The 18,561-nt window shown below is 47.0% G+C and overlaps 1 protein-coding gene across 3 annotated transcripts in view; it reads right to left on the bottom strand.

Moving 5' to 3' along the window:
• erbin (erbb2 interacting protein) overlaps window positions 1–18,561 on the bottom strand; it is a 47,556-nt gene that overhangs the window by 11,597 nt on the left and 17,398 nt on the right. For all 3 annotated transcript variants that reach the window (XM_076029426.1, XM_076029425.1, XM_076029424.1), the window contains 13 exons: window positions 13,684–13,878; window positions 13,185–13,302; window positions 11,751–11,829; window positions 11,558–11,647; window positions 9,753–9,809; window positions 7,376–7,439; window positions 7,006–7,080; window positions 6,357–6,501; window positions 5,567–5,639; window positions 4,008–4,137; window positions 3,772–3,887; window positions 3,156–3,225; window positions 1,674–1,773 (listed from right to left, as the gene is read on the bottom strand). In XM_076029426.1, the coding sequence (XP_075885541.1) occupies window positions 1,674–1,773; window positions 3,156–3,225; window positions 3,772–3,887; window positions 4,008–4,137; window positions 5,567–5,639; window positions 6,357–6,501; window positions 7,006–7,080; window positions 7,376–7,439; window positions 9,753–9,809; window positions 11,558–11,647; window positions 11,751–11,829; window positions 13,185–13,302; window positions 13,684–13,869 (1,303 nt within the window). In that variant the 5' untranslated portion in view covers window positions 13,870–13,878. The remainder of the gene's footprint in view (window positions 1–1,673; window positions 1,774–3,155; window positions 3,226–3,771; window positions 3,888–4,007; window positions 4,138–5,566; window positions 5,640–6,356; window positions 6,502–7,005; window positions 7,081–7,375; window positions 7,440–9,752; window positions 9,810–11,557; window positions 11,648–11,750; window positions 11,830–13,184; window positions 13,303–13,683; window positions 13,879–18,561) is intronic.

Here is an 18,561-nt window from a genome sequence, read left to right as displayed (position 1 = left end):
AATAAACGGAAATCAGAGGAAGAAAGTTAACAGGTTTGAAGCGATGGTTTGGCAGGGAGTCGTTTTCCCTTTTATTTATTAAAATAAAAAAAATTGAAAAAAAGGAGTTTGGGGGGGTTGAGAGTGTGTTGAGATTGCTCTGCCAAAAGTCTCTCCAATGGTTTTATAAACAAAATTAAAACGTATTTTTAGACCCTGGAGAGGACGGGGCCTGAAAGTCAGCGACGGTCTTCGGGCAAAGAGCAAAAAGCAAACACGAATATAAAGAAAGCGTCCGTAGACGGAAAAAGCCTCAGGATGATGACGGCAACAACATTTAATAATGACAAATGGAAAGTTTGAAATTTTATTTTTAAATCAGCAAATTAGTATAATTAATTTACCTTCTCTCAATGCCCCTCAAATCATAGAGACGACTTGTGATTGAATTACGAAATTATTACATCAACATTTTAACTTTAGTCTCTAATTACTAATGAGCTCATTTGTCGTCTTTCCCTCGCTCGCAAAACGGAAAACATATTGCTGACACTCCTCGGCGGTACACAAGGGAGCGCTTCGAAACGCGGCTCCTCTTCGCTGAAGTTTCGGAGCCGACGCTGGCTATAAAAGGAACAAACAAAAACGGCGGCTGTCTGCAACCTCACGTGCGCACGCAGTACGCGGCCGCGAAGGCACAGTGGGTAATATGAGTCACCTGCTGCGGAGCCGCCGCATCAACAGGCCGTAAAATACAATCAGTCAGGCGGCGCCTCATTCCAGCCACTCGGTAAAACACAGGCGCAGTCAAAGATTTTCAGGGGAGGGGAAAAAAACAAAACGACAACAAATTATCGCCGGCTGAAAACAGAAAGTAACATCTGTCGATTTGCCTGGGAAATGACCGCGCTCGTATTGTCGCAGGTGACTCGTTTGCATGTCGGTGGTTTTGTCCTGTCGATGTCGGATGACTAATTCATTTGAAGCCGAGACGCGGCGGGGCCGGTGGAAGCGCAACAGGAAACCAAGCAAGCAGGCGGGGGAGATGCTTGTGTTGTATTTCCTCAGTAGCAGCGGTCTGCAGTGAGTCACATCGCTCATCAATCATAGCACCGAGAATCAGAATCCGACTTGTAGCGAATAGATCAGATTTAGAGAGTCGGGTGCATGTGTACAAAAAAAAAACCTTCTAAAGTTGTCTGTAAGTATGTATGCAAAAATACTCTTGAGAGTTTTCTGAAGAGATTTTCAAAAAGGCTGCGTTCACACTGCTGGCGAATCAGATTCAAATCAGATTCCTTCTCAAATCTGGTGTGGCGCATTGGCTCTCGCGTCGTGTAGGGTGACGTCACGCACAGTCAAAACCCATCGGTGTGTTTGGAGCTGTTCACACTGAGACGCATCTGTCCAAATGCCATTTTAGAACTACCTCCCGAAGGTGGTTTCAATCCGTTTTTGCAAAAATCGGATTTCATGTGATTTGTGACTGTTCAGACTACATGGTAGCCATCCATGTGTGTGTGTGTGTGTGTGTATACCGTCACAAAGCGTGAGGCCAATTACAGGTCTATTGGGACGGTGCAGCAGCGACGAGTTGTCCCGACAGGTTGAGAATTTACTGCTAAAAACAATTTGGAAGCAACCAAAAAGAAATCTAGGAAAAAAAGGGGAGAAATTCTCCCGCCACTACTCACAGTCCTCGGTCCTGGTTTGCTGAGGGAACATGTAGTTGGTCAGCACGGTTTTGTGCGACTCGGGATCCTCCTCTTTCTGGAGCGGGATCAGCGGCTTTGACTGGATGGGATGGAGGGGGGTGGGGGGTGGGGGGTGGGGGGGTTGAGAAACAAGAAAGGTTTGAGAGTGTGCTGAGAGTGCTCTGCCAAAAGTCTCTCCAATGGTTTTATAAACACAATAAAAATGTATTTTTAGACCCTGGAGAGGACGGGGCCTGAAAGTCAGCGACAAGTCTTCGGGCAAAGAGCAAAAAGCACATGTGAATATAAAAAAAAAAGCATCCGTAGACAAAAAGCCTAAAATCCTGGATTACTATGAATGGAACTATGGAAACGAACGACTATTCAACTTAGGTTAAGGTTTTGCAAAGAATAGAAGAAGAGTGAAAAAGAAAAACTCTTCAATCTGGCATAATATATTTAACGGAGCGCTGACTTGAGGTCTGGTCAGGTGGGGCTTCCTCTAAAAACAGCTGCCTTCCCTCCTGCAAACATTTTAAAGAGGGCAGCAGCAAATTCACTGCTGCGTTTAGGCACAGACAACAATTTAACTGCGAGAGAAGAAGGGGAGCGTGAATAATTGATTTGAGAGTGTGGCTACAGTCACCGGGGCTGTAACGCAGAAATATTCATAAACTGGAGGAGAAAAAAAAGGGGAGGGAGTTTTATACTGCAAAGTCTTCACTCTGACCTCATTTTGTCCCGTCACTCGTGAAAATGTCTCTGCACTTCACTTCACTGCTGCCTTCAAACACATACGCGCACACACAGCGGCGTGCACAGACATTTTGAGGCGGTGGAGCTCAAGTGGAAAAAAAGGTCACCTTGTGCGGCGCGTTGAACCGCCGACTGAGAGATTTATTACAGGAATATTACATTACCTTGTAATACATATGTAATTACTGTAAGTCGTAATTGCACATGTATTTATTCCAATATACTACTGGACGAAATACAGGTGCAGGTAAGACATAATTGCACATGTATTATGAGAATATTATTAAATATCTGCATTGGACTGCATATGTTTATTAATATTCAACAGGTTGGTTGCTGCCAAATGGCCGTACAATTCAAATGGGGAACAACAGAACATTGAGAATTACGATTGCAATGCCACGTTGTGCATCCTTTACTGTCTATGCAATAATGATTAACGGAATACTTTATTAACAGGTCAGGGACATCTTATTCAATTGAGATCCTACCAGGCTTTTAATCAGCTTAAGCGACCTCGACTGTCATTCGACACATTCACATCCAGTGTCCTGATAGTGCTTCACTGAATCTTAAATGGGCTTTTTCTTGCTCGCCTCTCAGACCGACCGGATTCGTTTACAGGTGAACGGAGGCGAGCGCAGCGGCTGCAGTTTCAGCCTGCGGAGTAAAACACCTTCCGTGGGACCTTTGGACCCGATTCCTGCATTATTCACCAGGCCTCACCTGATTTTCGGAGAGCCACATGGCAGTCATCTGGTTCAGTTTGGTGAAACTGTAGGGAAGGTTCTTTAACCTGGAAACAGAACACATGCATCCCCGTCAGAGAAGTAACAAAAGCTCCTGCTGGAGTTGAATGTCTGGTTATTTAATCAGTCTGCATAACGATTGACTAAACTTGAAGAACTCTTCTTATCAGAACCGAAGAAGCCCTTCAAATGAGAGGCAAAATGTCTTCAAGATTGCAAGAACAATCCTAGTAGCCCCAACTTAACCCTTCGACATTAAGATGACCTGGATGAGGATTTTCTGTCTTTTCCTCCAACTCCGGGTGCCAGCGGGCGATATGGTACCTCATGTTTTGTCGTGCTCCCACAATATTTGTTTGTAGCGTAACGCAGCTTACAAACAGTGCGACTTTTGTCGAGTTTCTTTCCCCCCTCAACCTCGTAAAAACCCAAAATGCTGCCACGTGCTTGCTTTAAATCCCGAAGGAGCCGGTCGAATTCCCTTTTGAATTGATTCACAAATGGCAATGTCGCAATTGCGAATTAATTTAAGAATGTATTTTGTCTCTCTCCCCCCCCCCCACCCCTATCTGTAATTACCACTGGAGACTCACTTGTTGTTGCTGAGGTTGATGACCTTCAGCTTCTGCATGTCGCCCATCTCCTCGGGCAAGGACTCCAACTTGTTGGAGTGCAGGAACAGCACGGTCGCGTTCTTCCAGTTCCCCATCTGAAGGAGAGCGAAGGGGAAACCGCGCAGACGGGGTCAGGGCGGTTTCCCAACGGTCGCGCTCCACCCGCCCAGACGCGGGCCGCTTGCGGTGTGTGCACTGCACGCGCGCGCTCTCACCTCGGGGGGAAGCTGGACGAGGAAGTTGTGATCTGCGGCGAAGGTGCGTATGCAGGCGCACTGGCCGATGGAAGAGGGCAGGGCTTCGATCTCGTTGAAGCTGCAGTCGAGCTCGTCCAGCACGGTCAGCCTGCGGCGAGGGGGGCGTTCGTGAGTGGGTTTGATGAGGTTTGCACAGCGCAAACAGGGTGAAACGGTTACAGGAGAACACAGTAAACATCGTTTATTGTGTCTTATATACATTTTTTTTTATCGTGGACTCCAGTGAAGCAGCTTTGGACTATTAATTATCCCACAAAATGGTGAAATATAAACAGCATGTTTAGCCCTCTGTTTACAATCTCCTGGTGTAGCTTCCTACTAGGGATGCAAATTATCGATTAATTCATTAATCATTAGTTGATTGATTTTGATCGATTAACAAATAATTGATAAACTGTGACTTTTCCTGAGAACCTAAATTTCACAATTAAAAAACGTGTCAGGAAGACATTATTTAACCCTTTATTAATGTTGAGGGTCCAATGTGACCCATTTTTACATTAAAGAACAGTAAAAACACCCTAAACATTTGTCCTCTGACTTTAAGTTGACTTCTAATGGGTCACATTTCAACTTTAAAAAAGAAAAGTTGTTCTTGTTTCTCGGTATATTATGACCATCACAGTATCTAAAGGTGAATTGCTCTTTCCTGCCGCTACACTGTTATAATTATATTAACTACCCCTGTAAAAAAAAATATTCAATTAATAGCGACAAATTTAATTTAATCGATTAACTTCTGAATTGACAATTAACCGATAATCGATTAATTGTTAACATCCCTCCTTCCTACTAAACATGATGCCTTCTTGTACATTTGGTATGTTCGGAAGGGGACAAAAAGGGATAAAGGCTGAACATATGTGGCCCATGTGACCCGTGTGATGTCACAAAGGCTTGTCGTCACTCCGTGCTTTAGCATGAAAGAATGTAGGATATAAAGGACAGGTTTTTCTCCATTAGGCTGGGTTGAAAACTTACTTTTACTTAAAACGGGACCGTTCAAAAACTCAAGGAAAAGTTGGGAGACTTCAAAGACTGCCGGGTACAATTATTATTTTCCCTCGGCTGAGCCGCCGTCAATCCAAATAAACTAAATCCCAACAGCCAGAGCCGTAAATGTCAGCAGAGGCTGATTTATCTCGCCCGTAAATGAAAGAGAAGTAATTACAGCTGGAAGTTTTCCGACTCGTGATCTTTCAGAGCGGTTGACGGGTCAGAACACAGTCTAAGCTGCGGCCGGTGGTTGGATTTATCATCCGGCTGCAGACAATAATCCCAAAATGGCTCGGTAGATCTAATCTTTGCTGTAGATCCATCCGTAATAGAGCGGGCCTCGGGTCTGCATGGGGCCGACTCGGTGCGCCGCATCGAAACATATTGGGTAACCGGGAACATCGTGTCAGCTGAAACAGTATCTGATTCATCCAGACGGACGTTTTATGCAACCCGGCGGGCTAATCCACCGATCTCGGTGTTTGTTCTGCTGATATTCGAGCCGCCGCCGTGACACTCACCCTCCGATGGAGTCGGGCAGGTACGTCAGCTGGTTCTCGTCCACCTTCAGGGCTGTTAATTTCTTCAGCGAGCCTGAAATAACGGGGGAAGACGCGGAGAGAGAGAGACAGAGAGAGAGAGAGAGAGAGAGAGAGAGAGAGAATCAGAGAGGCAGACAGGGCCCAAGGGAGCTATTGATCATCATTCACCGCAGCAACGCAGAGAGGAATATCCATTACGGCCTTTAAATGGATTAATTTGAACAGTCATCAATAAGATAATTAGCTGGGCTGTAATCGATTTTTGACTGGGCATCTGGACCCAACTGATTCAATTACCCCCCTGTTTACTGAGAGACAGTATGTTTCCCTGTGGGATGACATGATGCAAATTTCAATCGTCTGCAGGACGTTTCTAAAAATAAGAATGCTGAGTAAATATGCCATTACGGAACAAATCTGTTTTGTTTTTGCAAAGTGTGTACATTTGTAATCTCGACATTAAGCGGCACTAATCCGATATGAAATGCCGCTGACAGAACAGTGACGACGTCCTTTTCGCGGAACATTTTATTGCGTGTGACTATTAAAAGCTAATTTCAGCTAAAACTTGGATTTAGCTCGGAGGGGAAAAAAAAAAAACCCAGGCGGCTTCACTCAGGGAAATCGAACCTTCCCGAAAAATATCACGGGAGTGGGAAAAATGCATTGGCAGGAGTTTAATCGCAGCAGAGCCGTTTTTTACGACAGGTTCTCATAAAGTGAGCGTGTGTGTGTGTGTGTGTGTGTGTGTGTGTGGTCCAAAGCTCACCGATGGAGCCTGGCAGCTGCGTGAGGGCATTGTTGGAGAGCAGCAGGTCCTGGAGGTTCTCACAGCCACAGATCTGCTCATCCACCATCTCCACGTTGTTCTTGGACACGTCCAGGTAGGCCAGCTGCTTCAGCATCCCCAGCATCTGGGTTCACAGATGAAATATAACAAGATATTAAAAAAAAAAAAAAGGTTGATTTAAACTGAGCAGTGAGGTAAAACAAAAATATACTGAACGGACCGCGTTAATTCAGTTGCTAACTCACTCACTTAAGGCGAAAATTTGGTAATGGGCATGTAATTTAAACTTCTGCCAAGTTAGGATGCCGTTGTCACTCAACCGCCATTTCGTAATTTCTTCGTGAGTTGAGTCTAATTGTTCTTTTTTGTATAAATAGAATTTAGCCTGGTCAAACAAACTTGAATTCTAAAAAGCTAAGCATTCATATGGTGCTGAAAACAAATAAAAGAAGACAAAATGAAAGGCTTCATTTATGAACTACGTCTCCATTTTTTAGGGCTGTCTTTACGTCTGTAGTTGCTACAAGTTCAGCTAGAAATTGGCCGTCAGGGGAGACGTCACGCGGGCTGCGTGATTGCTTTTGGCGCGGCGGTGAGGCAAGCGTGTGCTGGACTAAATAAATGATACCCCGGGTAGAAACGTCAGTCTGTTGCCGTCCATCCACAGCTCCTTGATTCCGCTCAGCTGCTCCAACACCTCAGGCTGTGGACGCAAAGAGGAGGAAGGAGGTTAAGCACGGAGGAGACAGACGGGGGAGCCTGGCGTCCCAACAGACCGGGGGCGACCCGCTTCGTCTCATTCAATCCGTTTGCCCCGCGTTGGAATTCATTGTCAATATTGCGGCGAAGAGACAAGCGCTTTCATCGCAAAAATAAGAAGACGAAAAAAGTCGATATGGGCGAAGGAGATGAGGTCACTCTGATAAGGTTTATTAAAAAAAAAACATGAAGAAAAGAGCCCCAGGCCCCCGAAGACAGACGGGCAGACTGATACTCACCACTTCAGTGAACTCATTACTCCCCAGGTCCAGCCTCTCCAGCTGCGTCAGCTTCTGCATGCTCCTGCAAACACACGCACGCGGCGGGACGTTAGAAAAGGCAAATTGCTCGTTTTACACGATGTCGCGGGTGGAAAGAGTCCAAGGCGGCGGACGGAGCAGACCAGTCAAACAAACAAAACAAAACAAAACAAAAAAATTCAGCTTGACGTTTCAGAAGAGGCTTTTTGCTCAAGCTTACGCGCTTCAGCCAAATAGTTTGATGTGGGATGAGACCTCCGGGGGGGGGGGCGGGGGGGGGGGGGGGGGGGGGGGGGGACAGAACTGCATTGGAAAATGTGATGTGCGCTCAACCCGAGTTTCCCCTTCACTTTTCTCCGCACACTTGGCCTCGGTTATCAACAAACAAGACAGAAACCAGGACAGTCTTGCCGCCGCGCTGCTCAACGATAAGAATCGGAAAGAACAAAAAACTCGTTCGCTCGTTCAAGTAGCGTCCGTGTCACTTCTGGCGAACCTGAAGCGCTTTTCGCTCCGCGTAACAAGAGGGGCTGACCACAGAAATAATCAACTTCTCTATTCACAACAAAGAGCAGGTCGCTCCTTTTGCAGCCTTTATAGGCCCTTTCTAAATACAGTAATATCAGGCAACCATGCAGGAACTCTTTATTAAAAACAGAACATCGTTGGATTGACGAAGCTGCGCTCAGGGCACGAACCGCTCCAGCACGCACGTGAAACACTTTCGTCGTGCACGCCGCGGCATGTGGCGTCATAACCGCCATGCCTCGATCGACTCGTTGTTTTCTTTTTACGAGTGCGGCTGGCCAAAATCGTAAATGACGGCCGGAACGATTAAATGCCGGCTTTGCTCAGAGAGCAACACAGGGGCGGCACCGCGGCCGCCTTCGATTCGGTTCTTCATGTGACCTCCACTTTCATTTTTTTTTTTTTTTTAATTACAGACGCGAAAACGGCGACCGTGGGGTACTCTTGTGTTGGATTGTCTTTGCGCTCGGCTCGACCACGCTCTGACCCAACCGGCGCGCCGCCGACCGCTGCTCACCCTCGACCTCAAACAAATAAAACAAGTCTGAGGGAAAGAAAAAGAGGCGAAGAGCGAGACTCCGTTTGGCGAGGGGGTGACCGCGGAGCGGCCGGGATCTGCTTTTGTTCATCCGCCGCCGCTCCTCGTCACATGGAAACCACGGGGACATATGGCGCGATGACGATAAATAGGACTTAAGCCTTTAGTGATTTATTTTTTGAGAGCACGACGCGGCTTTTGAAACAATCACTCTGATGTGTTTGAGGTCCGAGCCAACTCTGGCACATTCACACCTTGGAAGTTGGCGAGAGCACCAGACAACCAGCCACCCCCTCCTCGCCCTCATGAGCCCTGACTTCTTCTGAGGAATTAAAAAAAAAAAAAGAAGAAGAAAAGAAAAAGAAAAAAACCCCACAACAACAACTTATAGTTGGAGCCCAGCGGGTCTCCTTCCTCCACTGCTGCCTCTTTATGGAGAGCCGAGAGGGGAAAGTACCTCGCCGGCCGCCGCGCCTCCTCTGTCCCCCGAGCCTTGAAAAGACTCGCGCTGCGCCCCCTTTTGTGCGCGCGCGCACATACGCACACACATTTGTTTACATCTCCGACATGCTTGCGCGTTGCTCTGGGCGACCGTCCCAATCACGAGTCCCTCTCTTTGTCAGGGCTCCAGCCTTCGACAGGCCTGGCCTCCGTCACATAAACAACAGCGGCGGCCGCGGGGAGGAGGAGGAGGAGGAGGAGGAGGAGGAGGAGACAGCGGCAGCGGTGGTGTTGCGCCGGTCACACAGCGGAGAGAAGGTGGGAAAAAAAAGAAAGTATGCGAGATAAAAAAAAAAAAAAAAAAAAGCGGAGGGGAGGGGGAAGAGGAGGAGGAAACGCAGTTTTGCTGGGAAAAAAGCGGGGAAGGACGGGAATGATATGGCAAGCCGAGCGTGACTGACAAAACTCCGCCCACCGTCACCTGGAACCCTTTCATACGCCGTCGGGGCTGGTTTGGCCTCCCGGCGGCACCGCTACTTTACAGAGTGACGAAACAACCCTCAACGCTCCGTCTCAGCAGATTATAAAAGCTGCCGCGGCGAGCGGGCCAAGTAACGTAGAGAGAGCAGGGGGAGGGAGGAGGACTTATGTAACAGCGTGGAATTTAATACTTCACTTAAGAAATGGGGAGTGAAAGCAGGGTTTGGGGAAAAAAACACAGCGGTGCCGTGCGTGGAGAGAGAGAGAGAGAGAGAGAGGGAAAACACACGGCGGTCGATGCAACAACAGCCCCGACCTTTACTGTGCAAACAGTGCGTGCGAGTGTGTTGGTGGTCACAACACACTTACTTTGGCAACATCTTCAACTGGTTCTCTCGCAGCTCCAGGATCTGCAGTTTGGTCAGCCTGCAGCCGAGAAAGAGAGAGAGTCCATTGAAAAACACCAACACAGTTGAAATTTTGTCAGTAGTCAAAATTTCACGGAAAAAGTCGAAAATTTTGTGAATAAAGTTGACGCAAAAAAAAGTGGAAAATCTGTCAGTAAAGTGGAAATTTCGAGATTAGTGATAAACCAATTTATGGCATTCGCGCACTTTCGTCATTTGACAACAGGTCTTCTGTACTTGCATATTGTATCGCAAGATACAATAAGACAACTGATCAAGTTAATTGACCCTGAAGGTGTGGAGCACAGACGAGCCCGGTGTCTGAGGCGTAGGCATTACCGAAGCCAAGGACCCAATGCGTTCTGGCACATGGATGGCTACGACAAACTAAAGCCAAACGTCATCCCCATCAGTGGCTGCACTGTTGGTTTTAGCCGTTTTCATTTCGATTTTATTCACGAAATTTCGTCTTTTTTTTACGTCAACTTCATTCTCAAAATTTCAACTTTATCCTTAAATTGAAAACGTAAAAAAAAAAAGAAAAAAAAAGAAGAAAATCTATCTTAATTTTTTTCTCTTCTTGTGGCCCTAATCCTCTTCCACAAAAAGCACATTCAGATTAACACGGAAGTGGCGCTTTTAAAGATAGGCTATGCAAAGGTGGGATAACCTGTGTTTACGCGCCCCGTTTGTGTCATCAAAAGCTCACCGCTAAAGTGTTGAGTACAAACACTAGGAGCGGCAGGAGAGATCCTGTTGGCTAGATCAAACAAGCTCTCTAGAGATTCTTACACACGCTGCAACAAAAGAAAAATATGCAGAAAATGATAAAAAAAAAAAAAAAAAAAGAAGAAGAAGCTGAGTGGGTATTTTTCTGTTGCCGTTTGCGGCCTGAGCTCATTTCTTTTGGCCACTTGGAAGCGTTTGAAAGCAATTGCAGATGCAACACAGACACTCTTCTTGACTTCTATGAAATGTACACGGCACTTGTTAGCCAACATCTTCCTACGAAAAATCAATGTGAGGTGCCGGTTCTGACCGCCTGATGAACGCAAGTCAATTATTTAAATCTCTTGCAGCTCGATATCTGGCCCCTGCAGCCTCTTCAAGAGAATGTCGGGTTCTGCGGGGAAATTCTACAAGATGTCTGACAGACGCGTGCAGAATGTCCCGGTCGCCTGTTAAGTGTGGGGCAGGTAGTTCACTGAGGGTGTTGTGGAACTGCTCCTCCGACACTCCCCGCTAGCCTGTTTAGCGTCACGACAAACGAGGACCTGGATACGAAGCTCTTCCCGTCGCCACCCCGACGCTGACTGACTGACGGGCATAAATTCTGTATATTTAAATTTAAATTTGTTTTACAAAACAAAAGCTTTTACAGTCATGTTTCACACTCCCTGTGGAGAATGCGAAAAGCACGTGGCTTTAAATATCTCACGGTCTGAACACTTTTCCGTGTTTTGTCCATGACCCTGCATGAAAATTCTATGACAATGCCTCAACCAAAAGATACAATTTTTTCTTTTTTTTTTGGGGCAATTACTTTATGGTACCGTAATACATAGGTGGAGCTAGTCGGCTAGGCTAGCTCATGCAGCCGTAGAATTGCTGGAGACATGAGGCACACAGACTACTTTCTGTGATTTTTACAAAATTCCATGACATTTCCAGGTTCTCCATGACCGTTGGAACACTCAGAGGCACCCGAAGGCGTGGCTAGTTTACAGTCCGACCACGTCCGCGTGTAAAGCCCCGCCCCCCACCCACCTGCCGAAGCTGGCCGGCAGGAACTCGAGGAAGGCATCGTTCACGTAGAGCTGCGTCAGACTCAGGAGCTGCGTGAAGCCTTCGGGGAGCCTAAACAAAACAAAAAAAAAAACAAACACCATGAGTGACTCACACAAATGCCCCAGAATGGTCGCGCGCCAAAAAAAACTCAGCCGAGACGGACGGCACTTACTTGGATATGGGGTTCACGCTGGCCTCTACGACAGCCAGGACTTTACAGTTTTTGATGTTCTCCGGAAACTCCTGGATACCTGAAAGTTTAGTTTAGTTTGGTTTAGATTATTTTGAACTAGGGATGCAAATTATCGATTAATTCATTAATCGTTAGTCGATTGACGTTATCGATCGATTAACGATTAATTGATAATCTCACAGTTTTCCTGAGAACCTAAATTTCACAATGCAAATGTGTAAGGAACACATTACTTAACCTTTAACTGATGTTGAGGGTCCAACGTGACCCATTTTCACATGAGAGAACAGTAAAAACACCCTAAACATTTGGGGGGCGGGGGGGGTCAGGAGACATGACGGGCGTGCGCGCGTGTTTCATCTCAAGCGTTATATCGGCACCGACGCAAAGTGGCGGGGCCTCAGCAATGTCAACACGGGGTCGGGGCCGGCGAGGCCCTCCACCTGGAGCCCGTGTGCCCCCGCGACACGTTTACAGCGGCTCTGCACTTTCTCTCCCTAAACAAGTCGCGGCGCTGAGAGCGGTGAGCGGGAGGGGAGAGAAAGAGAAAGAGAGACATAAGTCTGCAGTCACATTAAACAATATGCAGACAGAGGGGGAGGAGGAGGAGGAGGAAGACGGGGCCAAACCAAGTCATCGGGATTATTTCCATCCACTTTGCTTTGTGTCCACAACACTCCACACATTGGGAGTGCTTTGGGGGGGAGGGCGCGTTTTGTTTTTCTTTATCTACAAAGTCTTGCCGGTTTGCAAAGAGTGAAAATTACTTTCTTAAAGCTTGCAAGACGACTTGAGTTTGTGGGCCAGCTGAGCATCAGATCAAAGCGTCGTCACCGAGCTGTTTGACACTTGGTCTGCATCTGCTTTTTGTCGCATGTGTTCAGATTTCCGGCAGACTTTATGTAGAATAGACTAGAATAGAATAGAGTAGAGTAGTCTATTGCCATCTGTACACGTTAACAGTTTAAAACAGGTACACTGGAATTCCTGTGCACATCCACGAGTCCGTAGCAACACAATTACAGACAGACAAACCACAAACAAGCAGACATAGGATGCAATGTAAATCTTTAAGTCGGCTGCACACCGGAGTGGTTTTTCCGTGCAGTTTGTGCCTGAACACTCTGCGCTGCACAGATGCATCGCGAGGACTAGCGTGCTCTGGCGCGCTGCAGGTCGGCGCTCGTCTACTTCCTTTATCGAGAATTTGCATGCAATCGTGCCAGCGCCGTGACGCAACACGCGGAGAGAGACGCCAGCTGCGGCCTTTACCCTCAAACCATGTCTGCGGCAATCTTGATTTTTTTTTTTTTTTTTTTTTTTCTTCCTCCCCGTGTTTTGTTCCTGGAAACGATGGTGTGACTATGCACAAAAAAACTCTAGACAGACAGACTTTCAACAACATCTTCCTACTATTTTTGCTGACGTCAAGCTCCCTGAGGTTGATGAGGTTGGCAATGGCTGCTGGCAACACAGTCAGGTCGTTATCGGGCATGCTCAGCCGGTGGAGCAGGTGACAGTTAAATAGTTGCTGGAAGAAGAAAACAAATACAGTTTTTTTTAAACACAAGAAACATATACACTATTTTTTTATTTTATTTTATATATATGTCTTTATTTTCTAGTTTCTATAACGAATACCTGCAAATCAACAAAGCTCCAAAGGGCCAGTGCGTAAAATTTGCCTTAATTTATGATTTTTAAATTGCTGAAAGCTTAACTGCCCATAGATACAATAATAAATGGATAAGGTTCCCATATAATATATAAGAATATACATAGAGCAATAAGGGTCTTGCTCCTAGTTAGCTACCATCTTGCACCGGCATTTTTCAAGGCTTCCTTAAAAAAAAAATGTATACACTTTAAATTTCTCTACAGGTCCTGAGCTATCACGCTTTGGGGTTCTCACTTTGGGCAGCTCCTCGATCTGGTTGGCGTCGAGGTAGAGTTCCAGCAGGGTCTTCTCGAAGCTGAAGATCTCCTTGGGGACAGTCTCCAAGCTGCAGTGGGAGTAGTCCAGCGATGTCACCGCCTCCTCCTCGCCCCGCAAGCAGCGGCATGGCACCAGGCGAACAAACAGGCTCCGCTTGGACATCCTCAGGCACTGCACGGAGACATCGGGGGGGGGAGGAGGAGTTGGGAACGAGCTGATGAGGGGACGAAGGTGGTTCGGTTTGCAGGTTTAAAACGAGAATATGCAAACGCGGGCAGACAAGCAGATTGAAGACATCTGTTTTAATCCGGCCCGCAGAACTTGAAGAAATTCTATTGAAAGTAGGTAAGTCATAAAATAGTTGTATTTCATTAATTTTTCCAGTGTTTTAAGTCATATCAATAAAGAGCTAAGCAACATCTGGCTTCAAAGACACTTATTTTGTTGCAACTTTGCTTTTGTTCAAAATTTCAATTGACATTAAAGCACGTTTTCTACATATCCCATGATATATTTTCCTCTCCTATGAGCTGGGTCATAATCCATCAGTGTCGGGCTCTCTGCCCAATTAGGATTGTGACTCAGGCTGTGGTTAGCCCGTCATCACTTTAAAGTCGTGTTTCTCCGACGTCTCACACGGCCGCTGCAGGAGCGGCTCTTGTTGCTCAACTCTCGCTTGTTTAGTGCACAGTCAAAAGTTTCTGGAGGATGTCAGAAGGGTTTTAGACTTCGTCATCGCATGGTGACGGGGACTTTCTGCCGCCCGCACTCCGCAGACTCTTATCACTGTAACTACAACAACTGCGAGCCACCCAAGCTGTGTTCGCTTGCTGCGTGTAAACAAATGCGGCGGGACCGTCAGATCGGGCGCCGTAACAAACCTGGCTGCCAGCGGCGATAGAACGAAGCGGTTTGTTGGTTCTCGGCGCCACTTATGACTCTTTCTTTTCCACGAATGTGCAGCTCTGGTAGAATGTACACTAGTGTGAACGGTTACTAATGGTAGTAAGATTTCTTTTGTCTCTATGATCATTAAAATGCAGAGGATTAGGCAGTAGAGTAGAGTAAACACAACTGATTATAAATGACAGAAAGATCAGAACGACGCCACTTCTCTGCATAGTTTTGTGGAAAAAACAGAATACAACAGAATCTACTTCAGATCCAATTTGAGCTGCTCATTTTTGTCTTCAATAACTTCGGAAGGTGCTCGAGGCAACGGTTCCGTTCCGTTGCCACCGCGAGAGGGGGTAGACGACAAAGAACTAGAAAAACAGGCCGATGCGTCAGAGGCCAGGTTAGTTTGGAGCTAAAAAAACCACACCTTAAAGAAACAATAATAAAAAGAAATTGCAGAACATAAAAGCTGAACAGCCTTTTCCGCTACTTGTGGAGTTGAGGGACTTAAGTGGACGTAAAAGGAGGCGCGGCAACTCTCAAAACGACTAAACGACTGACTGCGTGCGAGTTCGGTGTTTACAGCGTCGGTCGCAGGTCGACACAGAAATCAAGTGGCGCTGCGCACGCGGTGGAATGCAGCCCTGATAAAAAGAGGCTTTGTTCCTCGGAGCATGTCGAGCATGGGACTTTTCCTCCCCCCTCTCCTCGCCTTAATCTGAGCCCACCGGCCGCATAATCTCCCGGTCCTTCGCCACGGCCGCCGTGCAGCCGCGCTGTCGAGCCGAGCCATGCAGTTGCGACAGCCATCGGCCGAGAGGTCGGCGAGGTTTGGCCGTAAATCGCGCCGCTATGTCTTCGGCAGACGTTGAAAAGCTGTTTGAACCGTGAGCCCGGGGGCGGGGGGGGGGAAATTCAATCAACGGTGAGCTGACTGATGAAAGTGGGAAGGAATCCCGAATATAAAGAATTTCAAAGAAACACTCCAGATATGAAAGATTGAATGTGGGGAAAACTGAAGCCAATGCCAATCTCAGACACGTTAAAGGTCCAGTGCGTAATATTTGGCATGATTTTTGATTTTTATATTGGTAAAGCCTACACTGCCCACAAACACATTAATAAAAGTGTATAATCGCAGTATAATACAAGTAATTTGGTTTTCCTACCCTTAGAACGGTCCCCATACATACATAAGAACATACATATAAGCAAGGGTCAGCTGTATGGATGTATTATAAGAACTGGATACCGGACTGTCAATATGGCGGTGCGCCGATTTTGCCCATTGGCCACTTGAGGTACTGCAGCCAAAAAAATCCCATAGGCCTGAAAAGCATTTTTCCTACAGACCGCAATACAAAAATAAACGCTGACAGGACGACTGTGACCTGAATTTCTTTGTAGATTTTTCAGTTATGGTATTTCAGTCCTATAAAAAAAAAATGTTAAAGGCCAGAAAATCACCAGAAAAGAGTTTATTCCCAGCGTGACCTCAGAGCCATGTGCCGTGTCTCAGCTCGTTCTGATTGGCTGCGTCCTGATGTGTCTGTAAATGATGTTCTCCAGGATCGTTCTGATTGGCCAAATCTATCATGCGAGTTACAGATGCATGATGGGAAGTGACACTACCGCGCACACTCTACGGGCCCATTAATGCGCAAGTCAAAAACTTGTTTGGCGTGAGTAACTTCATTGGAATGAATGTGCCGCCATCTTGGACTCTGGGGGCCTGGTCAGCTGCCGCTAGCTTAGCTGCCATCTTGCACCGCCATTTTTCTAAGGAAGCTGTTGTAGACAATGCAGCCCGCCTGACAGCGCGGTCCATGCTTAGGGTGAACGCTAGCGTCGTCAAATAAACCAACGAAGAAGGAGAGGGATCCAGGTTTGTACGCGCAGGCCAACGTAGTTCACTGGCAAGCCCAGGAGAGGGGGGGGAGAATGACAGACGGTGCAACCTAAATTGAAACCACCTGTCGTCGCTTCTTCTTCAAAATCTCCAAATATTACACACTTGACCTTAAAAGAGCGGGCGCCTGCTCAAAAACACGATTGCGCTCGCATGAGGAATTCACACCCAGGAGACGCCGTCCGCCTCCCACTCGCTCCTCTTCGCTCCAGCAGCAGTCAGCTTGCGTATAATCACTCCCGAGCGATCTGGTCTTTCAACTGAGGGAGGGGCGGGGAGGGCGGGGTGGGTGACGGAGCAGCTTGGCACCGCTCACCCCATGTTAACGAAGGCAGAGCGTAGGCATGCTATCGGTGTGGGAGTGAGCGTGGGGAAGGGAAGGGAAGGGAAAAGGGGAAAAAAAAAAGGGCCCCGAGTTGAGTTATGCAAGAAAAAGCAAACAAGGAGTCACGGAGCAGATAAGTGTTGTGAGGGATGTCGGGACGTATGGGAAAGTTAAAGGGCAGCCATGTGGAAGACGCCCGAGGGCTGCTGGATGGCGAGTTAATGCTTAAGGTTAAGTTCTGGTTATCGCACCTGTTATCTTAGTTAAACAAACCGGCATTCCGGAATGCGGAGGCTGCACCGGCCATAAAGCTATTTGAATGTATGTTTTTAAGTTGCGGCTTAGTTGCAACCCTTTGTTTTTAGTATTGCGCTCCGGGTCGAAGGGCCAGTTCACCCAATACGTGAATTCACCCAGTTACTACTACTTCTTCTTCACAGCGTTGATAAAGTCTGTGGAGGCATTTTCTAATCCGCATCGAGGTTCCTGGAGCTTCACGGGAGGGGAAAGATTCCACCCAGCGCTGGGACAATGGAAGCCCACAGCGTGTCCACGCCGCTTGTGTGGCCTCCTGCAACTGTGCAGCAGATTCCGCAGTCCAATTTGGCTCCGAGGTGTTAACGTCCTTTTTGTTGTTTTTTTTCCGTTTTCTTTTTTCTTCCAAATATACCCACGCTAGCCTCCTCGGCAACACCCTTTTAAATGCAAATCGCACCGCTGAGCCTTGCTGACACTTGGATGACACAGGCGGTGTGGAATCACGTTATGTTTTTCTTCCTCTTGCACAAAACTTCCTCGGGGCTTCCGCTGTCCTGGCGCCGCATCTAATCCTTCCTTTGCATCAAACTCCACAATCCATTTTTATGCATTTATTTATTTATTTATTTAAATAAAGGGACCAGTTTTAATTTGAATCACTCCAAGACATCTGCTGACAGTTAGAAGAACACGGAGCACGAGCAGCCTTTGCTTCTGCTCTGAAGTGATGACGTCACAATGCAAAGCGGCAGAACAACAACAACAACAACAACAACGGACACGGAATGACACCCTTGTGAGTCCGATTCTTTGCCTAATCGAGATTGTCGTCACTGACAACTTCAGTTCTGCGGCTCTGACAACAACCAGACAAACACTTGCATTGTCGAGCACGTCGGTGCAAAGCTGAAGCATCCACAATTTACGCTTCCGGGGAAGTTGCTCACGTATTCTTTGTCTCCTTATGGTCAAGGACGTTTATAAAGGCGGTGGTTCCAGTTTTCCATCTGGAATAAAAGTTGGTTTGTGGTCTGCAAAGGGCAAGTGTAACAACGCGGGGCTTACCGCGGAGCTGGCCGAAGCCCCCTGCCCAAGAATAATCTGGGAAAAGGCGCACTAACGAGAAGCTCACCCACCCACTGCCAGCAACACACACACACACACACACACACACACACACACACACACACACACACACACACACACACACACACACACACACACACACACACACACACACACACACACACACAGGCTTATCCACTGACCTACATGTTGCCGGGACGCTCATCCATCAATCAAAAATCGTGTGAATCTTTGAAGAAGAAGTTCAAAGCGACGACTTTTTCCAGAAAGGCTGGCGTTTTTCTTTCTTTAAATTGGAGTCAGCTGTCAACGGATTTCCTGGCCGTCAACAACTTTTTGACCACTGGACTAAACACAAGGTCCATTTATTCGAAATGTG

This window comes from Nelusetta ayraudi, unplaced genomic scaffold (genome assembly GCF_046127955.1).
Source record: "Nelusetta ayraudi isolate G7.1 ecotype Tasmania unplaced genomic scaffold, CSIRO-AGI_Nayr_v1 ptg000026l, whole genome shotgun sequence".
NCBI classification, from domain to species: Eukaryota; Metazoa; Chordata; class Actinopteri; order Tetraodontiformes; family Monacanthidae; genus Nelusetta; species Nelusetta ayraudi.
Note: the sequence above shows the minus strand (reverse complement) of the source record. Positions and strands in the feature narration are given on the sequence as shown.